Source organism: Salvelinus fontinalis, chromosome 28, assembly GCF_029448725.1.
Source record: "Salvelinus fontinalis isolate EN_2023a chromosome 28, ASM2944872v1, whole genome shotgun sequence".
NCBI classification, from domain to species: Eukaryota; Metazoa; Chordata; class Actinopteri; order Salmoniformes; family Salmonidae; genus Salvelinus; species Salvelinus fontinalis.
This window is the reverse complement of record NC_074692.1, coordinates 3,518,103-3,528,155: the sequence shown is the minus strand read 5'-3', so window position 1 is coordinate 3,528,155 and position 10,053 is coordinate 3,518,103. Positions and strand designations below refer to the sequence as shown.

General features: G+C 40.6%; 1 protein-coding gene across 1 annotated transcript; it reads right to left on the bottom strand.

Annotated features, from left to right (window-relative positions):
* Positions 1-813: 813 nt before the first annotated feature.
* Positions 814-9,133, bottom strand: arrdc3a (arrestin domain containing 3a). Its single transcript, XM_055886145.1, has 7 exons — positions 8,618-9,133; positions 6,141-6,222; positions 5,803-5,950; positions 4,932-5,034; positions 4,526-4,782; positions 3,751-4,053; positions 814-3,627 (listed from the first exon to the last, which is right to left on the bottom strand). The coding sequence occupies exons 1-7, from the start codon at positions 8,895-8,897 to the stop codon at positions 3,559-3,561; spliced, it is 1,242 nt and encodes a 413-aa protein (XP_055742120.1). The 5' UTR covers positions 8,898-9,133; the 3' UTR covers positions 814-3,558.
* Positions 9,134-10,053: the final 920 nt, after the last annotated feature.

Genomic DNA, 10,053 nt, shown 5'->3' with positions numbered 1-10,053 from the left:
ATCAAGAAAAATGCCATTAAAAGGCGCCTTGTCAGCTGTTCAGCTCTATAACGTGGAGATAAGTTGGGTGGATATAAACTTCTGTTTTGGGTTGGGAGGCCTTACAACAAGCTCACTTTTACAGTAACATACACAACTTTGACCAAGACAAGTAAAACCATGTACATGTGGATGTAACGGTCATGCCTGTATTGGCATTCCTTACTTAGTTTTGATTGTTTATAGCTACTTGCTTGTCATTTCTTTCTAGGAAACCACTACCAAGGGCTCTATTCAATCCGTAGCGCTGAACAGCGATTGAAATTTAAAGGCAATGTTCCCGCATTGGCAGAGACTGCATTCACGGTTGCATATGTCGGCTCAATCGGAAATTGCCTTTACATTTCAAATTGCGCTATAGCGCTGAACTTCAACATACGGATGGAATCGAGCCCCAAGTCTTGTGTCAGGCTCACACTATAAGATTGGAATAGTGGATCCAGTGTAATGATGTCTGTTTTTAGGAACAACCAGCAGAGGCGCTGTTGCACTAGTTATGGAAGCTTGGGCTGCGTGTGTAGTGACCAAGTTAGTGATGCCTTGCTTTCTTTCAAAATGTGGGACTGCTGTACCGATATTGATATTAATTTAGTCAGGCTCAACCAACCATAGACTATATAAAGATGAAGATCTTTATATAGTCTATGGTTGGATGAGCCTAACTAAATTGATTTCAGATAACTTACCTGATCTAAGTTATCAGATTTTTTAAAACCCATGCTGAAAGTTTCATTAGGTTTCATCAAGAAGAAATTACTGGTTCCCACAACAATGTACATTTTTAACAAAAGTTTATTAAACTCAAAAGAAATACTAAGACAGAAGGTTACAATCATTCAGGACATTCATACAATATCTATATATGATCGTGATTAAGAAACTATAAAAAGACAAAAAGGACTAATTTGAACATACAAATAGTGAATGAAACTAATTCAAATGAGTAATATTGCACTTTGTTTCTAAAACACTTCAGATGCACTCTCCCATTTCTAACGTTTTGATTCCTCACTTTAGTTAGTCAGGAATTTAGCTTTTAAAAACTGGACTACACTGAGGCCCGAACAATGGACTATAGAATTGACCAACCTGAAACAGATTTAAGCTTATTCATTTGTATTTTAGCTTGATACATATTCCCCAAGATAAAAATCTAAACAAAAAAACAAACAAAAGTGATTTTATCTTAGAATAGCGGTCTATTCCATTTGTAAGCTAATTCGTTCTCAGTGGGAAGGGAGGGTTGCTGATCCACAGCTGTTCCCTGAAGCTGATAGGTGAGTAGAAATGGGGTTGTCTGACTGGATAACTACCGTAACCATCAATGCCCAAGTACATAAACTAGCCCAGTCATCACTAAACACATTCAGAAAAAACACACAGAGGCTTGTCCAGGGATCATCATTTAAAAAATAAAATAATAATTTCTTTAAAAGGAAAAAAAAATTATTCCCTTTTTGTCCCTTTGAAAAGCATGAAAGGACTGCATAATCACACATACAAAGAAAAGAAAATAGCTAAAAGAGTAAGGTTGTAAATTATATTGACACTTGATAACAAAGCATCATAATTATGTCAGTTCTGTGTCAAGGCCACTAAGATAAGATCACTTTAATTTGTAGTTTGTCTGTCACTGTAAGCAGTATTCTTATAGTTGCTAGCTAGATCTAAACAGAGCACACACACACATACAAACTTGTCAACTAATTATAACTGTAAACTTTCAAAAAACGTCTTAGAAGATGAAATAATGCATTTATGTCCAACACAACACTGTTTGACTAAATGTCTCATCAGGAAATGATGTGGATCCCCAACTCTTCACAGACCTTCACTGTCAATGCAATTTTAAAAATGTTGTCCTTATCAAAAAGTGCCTCATGTTTAAGACGATGCCAAATCTCCACTATTACTGGTCTAGGTGTTGAATGAGTTTGAAAACCAATGTATTACTCATTTCAACCTACCACTACTTGTTCTGCCCAGTTTGAGTGGAGCTTTAGCAACGTCCAATTCTTCCCCAGCATTTAGCCGGGCTGGGTTTGCGTCTGCCCCGTTATTTGAAGCAGATCAAACCATGTAGTCTTACTTTTTTAAATGATATATAATTCTAGCATTTCAGGCTTCACTGGTCTGGAAAATAAAACAATTGGTGAATGAAGTCGGCAAGTGCAGCGATGGCAAAAAGGGGAATGTCGTTCATTTTGGAAAGCAGCATCGCTGCTCTGTGTGTATGTCTCTTCTCTCTTGTTATGGTAATATACTTTTTCATATATTTTTTTAAGAAATTCTCCTTTCGCTATTTCAAACAGTACAATTAAAACAAAACTATTTTTTTTCAACCGTTTGGCGAGTGAGAAGATCACCTGAGACAGTGCTTTTTTTAGGCAGTATTGTACGCCTCTGTGCTATGAGTAGAGGGGCTGCAGACACAGAGTGTGCGAATTCTGATATGTCCCACTCTTTCCATCTCACACACACACACACAATTCTGTGTTTCATGCTATACTTGAATGGCAAGCTCTAGCCTGCGGCTCCTCTACACCAGAACAAGCACAACATAAACACGAAGCAAACAATGCTTGGCATGAAAAGGCATTCTAAGTTTGGAACTAATTCAAAAGGACAGAACATAGTACAGAACCAGAAAAAAGTGATGCCACACTTTGAACCAAACTGAGGAGGCAATATAGAAAAAGAGCTTTTGGATGGAGAGAGTGTGCTACTGCATTCAAGTCCAGTCTACAAATCATTAAGGAAATGTAATAAGGAAAAATAACATCTTAAAACAGCTTAAACAAGGTCAGTGCATTGTTTTTGTCCAAATATGTTCTCTGCGTTGTTCGACGTTGTGCGGATAAGAAGTTTATGAGTTAAGCCTGCAGTCTCTTTAGTCCAGCGTGTTACTAGGCAGAAAAAAAACTATTAGTGATTCTTTTTTCTTCTTAAAATGGAGCCACACAACTCAAGCAAAGAATAACATGTGCAAAAATCCCAAATGAGGCAGGAGGAGGCTAGTCTTTGCTCCATTGCTGACTGCTGCTGAGCGTTTCAGACAGTGGTGGTTATATTGTATTCTCTTCTTCCTGTTTTTCTTTTTTTCTGCTCAGGTCTCGACATGATAGTTCTGCTCTATGTGAAAGCCATGTCCGCAAGTGCAGTGGTTACAGAAAAAAAGCAGGCGATTAAGAGCCATAGGCAGACATGGCCCTGGCGTGTCATCACTCACTCCACCAAGGCTGTCTCCACTAAAAGTTTTTTTTTCTTCCCCCTCATAGGTTAGGTGGATGTTCGACCGGCCTTTCCCCGGCCAGGCAGGCTGACAGGAAGGCAGACTTCCTGCGCCTTTCTCTGTGGGAGGGGGCAGGGCTTTGTTCACCTGTGGTATTTGTTTGTTTGTTTTTTTCCCCTCTCGACATTGACAGCGGAGTGCGAACGCTGTCACCGGGGGAAAAAAATACAAAAACAGAGTTGACTAGAAACGCCCAAAACTTCTCCGGGCAGGACTCTGTGTTTCCTTCAACGTGACGGACAAGTGTCAGGTCTCCGTTCCTCCGTCCGGCTGGCTTGATCAGGATTGGGATCAACCTAGAGGAAGAGGAGGAAACGCTGCTTTAACGAAAAGACCAAGACCTCTCGGCTACCAGACTTTAGTATGATCACTTATTGCAGTGTGTAAAAGTCGAGGGTGTATGCTGTGCTGATGCATACCTCAGAGTAGAGCGGAGGGGGCTGGAAGCGGAACTCCTGGATATAGGCAAAGAGTGGTCCCTCGAACTCATCCCTGGCCGAGGTCACCTCCAGGCTCTGTCTCTGCTCCTCTGTCACGATCTCTGAATAGCTTGGTGGGGCTTCAGGGCGCTCTGGCAGGGCCATGCCTAGCCAGCTCATGGTCATGCTGCACTGGCTGCTGACACTGGAGGTGCGGCTGCCGAAGGGGTGCAGTGGGATAGTGCCGATGACCAGTGGCAGGTTCAGAGACAGGTTCATAGCTCCGGGGATGTCCACGTACACCTGGAGAGGGTAAGCAGCACACAACTGAGGGTTAGAACTGAAGGCCCACCTTCATTGAACAACAAACCTGTGTGTTCAACAGTGTTAAGACTTAGGCAAGGGGCAGTCCGATGACAGGGTAAAGAGGTCATTAGCACCTCTAAGACAGGTGTTGCCACTAATATTCTAGACTGATCCTCTTAACTGCGTATGGAGAGAACACAAGGTATAATGGGAGTGTCTTTGCCATGACTGCCTAGGTCACAGGCCTTTACGGGAACCATAGAGAGCTTTCTAGGAACCACTCAAGAAACCTATTCAAAAGTGCCTAGTACCAATGTGGATCCCGATGACGCATATTCTCATTTTACAGCACACTATACTCCATATTTATATGGATGATAGCTACAGATTTCTCTCAACCTGTTTGAATTGGTTATCAAAGGTCAGAGCGAGAAAGAGATGGTCTATCCAGGGCAGTAGCTGTACTAACCATGAGAGAATACTCTACTCGGATGATGCTGCAGTCCAAGATGGAGGGAGAGATGGGGGGGATCTTCAGCATTTTGCCACTCCACGTCTCTGTCTTGCCCGAGGACAACGACTCTCCTCGGAGGTTGGCCACCAGCTGTTTGACCTCCTTCATTTTCCCTTTGGCGTAGAAGGTCTGTGTTTGGTAAATGGCTGCCTTTGGCACGACCATGCGAGACGAACAATTCTCAATCTCGGCGAAGATCTGAATAGACTCTCCTGCAAAGACAAGAAAGAAGGGGTTCAGTTAAATCGGTTAAAGGATCGTTTGATTGAGATGGCATCAAACATAATAAGGCAGTCATCTATCTTCAAGAGTGCCAAATGACTAATCAATAAGGGTGACAGAGTCGGGGTGTTCCTCTTACCTGGGGTATAACCCTTCCTTTCGATTTTGGCACTTAAGGAGATTGGACCTGAGGTGCAGAACCAGCAGCATAAAGTCTTGTCTTTCGTGCCTGCCTGGGGTGACTGAAACAGAGAGGAAACGTAAGTGTTTGGAAAAGTCTTTATTCCTCTACGCAGTCCTCCCTAGGGGGAAAACACATGTTATTGGCCCCCTGACAGAAACTGCACCTTGTGCAGCTAGCATAATGACATAAAGCGCCTGAGGCCTGTCATTCAAATACAGGGAGATACCAGTTTCTCTTTCCATATACCCGGAAGGCATGTTTAGACAGCAAGTGGCTGTCACAGACAACCCAATATTTAAAATAATTTCTCACTCAGCAGTAATTGCACACACACATAAACTCAACATCATCACTTCATTTTAACCATGTGCTGTATGTCATAATTTCTCTACAATACCAACTGATCAGGAAATAATCTGTTAGGTATGGGGAAACCGTGTTTTTCACAACCTATGTCCACTGGTGTCCTCTGTGCTTTGTGTCAGTTGGTACGACAACATCAACAACATGTGGGACAAGCACATTCTGCGACCACAATAATAGGCACTGGCAGCCACTACGCCAAATCAGATTACAACGAATTAAAAGTAAGGGGCCTGAGTGCTGGTACTGGCTAATTCTTTCTATATTTAGGCAACAATTGTGGCTAGAAATTAGTAATCTGCCTTTAAGTCACTCTCTTGGCTGCCAATGAAACTCGATCGCCGTTGCCAAATGAACCATTGAACAATTCTAAAGACCCTGAAGAGATTAGGGGTGACCAATTAAGTGCCTATAGTCTACTACACATACAAACACTGTACAGGAGAAAGATCCTTAAGCTCACCAGCAGTAAGGGAGTGTTGATGTCGATGTGTTCGAAGACTGTGAATTCTTTCTTGGTCTTCATGGGCAGAAGCCATGGCCTGTGTAGCTCGGCCTTCACCCAGTAGCGCACACTGCCATGTTTCCCTTCGAACGAGGTAGCCAGGGGTCTGAGAGGGATAAGAGAGGGGACAAAGAGAGACAAGGGGGGGGTCAAAAACAGGTCATTTCAGGAGAACAAAGCCAGACGCTATTTCAATCTTCAACTAAGGACAGACATACGGATATTAATATAAGTATTTGTCATTAATTTTTTTTTTTTTAAATCTGTCTTTTGATAGGTAAAGAGGAGATCCTTACATCTGTGGAAGCTCAAGGCTGAATGCATACTCATGTCGTCCTGAATGGATGGTGGTGAGTCCTTCTTCTGAGTTGTCATCGTCTGAAACAAGAGGAGGGACAATATTCCAACACGTATACCATACCTGGAAAATATACAGTACGATGTCACCTACGTATAAGAACACAGACGTAAAGCAACACCGCCACAACAGAAGGGAACAGAGCACGATAGAACTTCACGTCATAATTATTATCATTTTCATTTCTTGGACACCAGGAAGGCACAGCTTGTAATGACAATGATGAGAAGAAGAAAAAAATGAAAATGTGAAATTATGATCTCTATGATTAAAGATCCATTTGACCCTTCTGGAAACACATATTTACCCATGTATTTAAAAAAATAAAACTTTAAGTGTTGAACAAGAATCCTTTGACACATTGTTTAAATCAGTATTAAATAAAAATATTGTTTTTATGAAAGCACATAAGTGATATAATCTGTCCCAATCAATGATTAACTGTAAAATAGAGAATCTAATAATTATTTCTCACATTGTGTATTATTCTTGTGTAATAGGCGGAGGGGGGGACGGGGCGTTATTAAGCATTATATGATTTGTAAGAAATTGTCGATTTTTTTTCTTTACATAATGTCTACCCTGCTGTGTATTATTTAAAAGTTACGCGTTATGGAGCCGGAGCTCCGTTTCTGCCAGCTCAGCGCTCCCTCCCAGCCTTAAGCAGCGGCAGAGTCGTGGTAAACAACTGCCGAACTGTCACTCAAAAGCAGACTGGAGCAGGAGAGGACCGGCCTAAACCGGAGCGAGCAGCTTCCCCAAGCCGGCTCTCTCATAACGCATTCACTGTGTGCGGCATTCAGTCAGTGGCACAACCGAACGTGCTCACTATCATGCACAGCCCTCTCAAGACCTGACGCGTGTACTGCACCAAGTACCAGAGAAATTTTACCCACTCAATATTACACGTCAGAAAAATATTGTAACGGATAGAATAGAGGAACACACACAGTTATTGAAAAAGAGGACAGACAAAGAAGCAAATTATATTACTTAAACCTTTATTAAATGCCACGGATACCCTTAACTGCATACATGATTGCAATAGGAGACACATAGTAAGGCTTTGACCATTTCAAGAAACTTAAAACTATTCAACAATTGATATAAAAACATTAGCAACATGCATACATTATCCCCCATACATAGACAGATTAAATACATTATTTTCACCATCAAGAAACATTCAATCACAGCCAGTAACAAGGAAAAGGTAACTAAGTTATAAATTGGGCAACACTGTACAAAATACTTGATGGCATAAATTCCCACCCCACATTAAATTAAGCTACTTCAATTCTCGGACGGACCTTTCTATCCAATCAGCTGAAAAATCAACTACCTCAGGAACAAGCTAACAAACCTGTTCTAGCGACTAGGACTACCAAATTTCAGTGATGTGTAATTCTGAAGTGAACAAAAAGTAATATCCTACATTTATTATCCGCAAATAGGCTAAATTGTTTAGCCTCCAGATAATCATATTCCAATTTCTAGTTCATAGCCAATTGCAGGCCTTGTTATGTACTATTCATTATGCTACACACAGTAGGCTAGCATTAATCACTAGATAAAAGCATAATAGAATAGGCTAAATGGAACGAATGAAATGTATTTTCATGCGACTTTGTAACATTGTGCTGACAGGTCGGATACAAAGTTGCCGACTTTTTTCTGTCATTTTCTGCAAAAGCATGAGGTCATTTGAAGACACATGAGCACTTCAGCCAATCAACGGAGAGAAAGCCCAGTCCCTTCACCCCACACAACCAGTTTCTGAACAGGATTGAACCAGCTTTGAACAATGGTGGAAACTTAAGAATAGCTACAACGTTAAACTTTACATGATCGCTCGATAACTATTTTTTGGATCAAACTGCACATATGTAAAACAGACTGCTATGCACCTTCATGTACTGCGTTTGAGAAAATATTGTGGTTCATATAATTGTTATATAGGCTAAAATGAAGGAAGGATAGAGAAGACTCCCATTCACTATGCAACCGACAGCCACCTTGATAGCCTAAAGATACACTTTAGAATTATGTAGGCTATATGCCTACATGATTATGAAGTATCATGCTTAAATAAATTCCCATATGTTAAATATAAAAATGAATTGAAGAATACTGTAGTTGACATGTCTCAAGACATAGCCTACATAATGTGTTATAGACGGCTGTATAGTCAGTATTAAACCAAATAAAAGGTACTGTTGTGAGCTGCTTGATAGATCGTCCCCATATCTGTCTCTGTTATAGATTAAATTGTGTTCATTGTTAGCCTATAGTATAGGTTGACATCACAAGAGCATTCTATGTATGGAACCTCAAGAGCCACCATGACTAGCCTACACAGAGCACGTCAATAACAAAGTTATTTCTTTAGCTACAAATAAGGTTGTATATTCTTACCTCTTTCATGTCCAATTAGGATGTCTCTATGGTTTAGATATTCTACTTCTTCAGTGTAATTTTGCGTATAGGCAGTGTTGGAGCCAGCATTTCGCGATTCAGTCCAACGAACTTTCGCAAATCCTTTTGCATGAATTTTAAGAGATTTCACACGGATTTCTCCAGTGACTTCGATGATCACCCTCCCTGAGACCGAGTCCCCACTTGCGAAAACGGGGACATTGCTGTCATTGAGACAGTCGTAGCTGACGGTGAAGCTCTTCACCTTTCCTAGCACCATGGTGAAAAAAAACACAGGTAGCCTACCGAAAAATGAAAGTATATGAAAAATAATCTCATAAGAAACAAAATCTGTATTTTAACGCCGATCAATATCTTTGCCCTGCAAAAGCAGTGGGCATGATCAGGGCTTTCTTTGACAAAAGTTCATTTAGATGTAAAGGCTTAATAACAGCAGTGGATGCTGTTATCGTCCGCCCGTCTGCGCGTTGGTCTCTGGTCAAAGACAAGGAACTTTCGTCGCTCAGCTCACTTTAAGCGATGATTTTGTGAAAAACAACCCATAGAGCATGCGCAGAACTTTATCAGCCCCCTCCTTCCGCCTTATGGAACAAGGTAGAGAGTGGCAGTCAGCCAAATAACAAGTTTGGTTAAACAGCTGATGGTATTACAAAAGCAGGCGTGCATCCATTAAACTCGAATTATTTACGGTGTTCACCCTACAAAACAATACTCAAAGTCAAATGAGTAAAACAAACCTGTCACTACAGGCCTATATCATGTTGGTAGGCATAATACAGTATAGCCTACATTTTACAGTGGATTTCCACATTTGATGATGCATCACAAAGCCACACTGACTTCGCCCAGACAGCATGCTAGGTATCAACAGCCAACCCACTCGTACTTAAAAATATTTTACTTAAGTCGTTTTTTTAGGGTCTGTATTTTACTATTTATTTTTTTACGTTTACTTTTACTCCCCTACATTCTTAAAGAAAATCATGTACATTTTACTCAGTACATTTTCTCTGACGCCCAAAAGTACTTGTTACATTTTGAATGCTTAGCAGGACAGTAAAAATGGTAAAATTCCTCGTCCAGAGATTATCCCTGGTCATCCCTACTGCCTCTGATCTGGCGGACTCACTAAACACAAATGCTTAGTTTGTAAATTATGTCTGAGTGTTGGAGCATGCCTCTGGCTATCCGTAAAGGGAAAAAAAGTGCCGTCTGGTTTGCTCAATATAAGGAATTTGAAATTATTTATATACTTTTACTTTTGATACTGAAGTATTTTTTGCAAGTACACTTACTTTTGATACTCAAGCATATTTAAAACGTTTGATACTTAAGCATATTCAAAACTAAATTGTTTTAGACTTACTCAAGTAGTATTTTACTGAATTACTGTTACTTGAGTAATTTTCGATTAA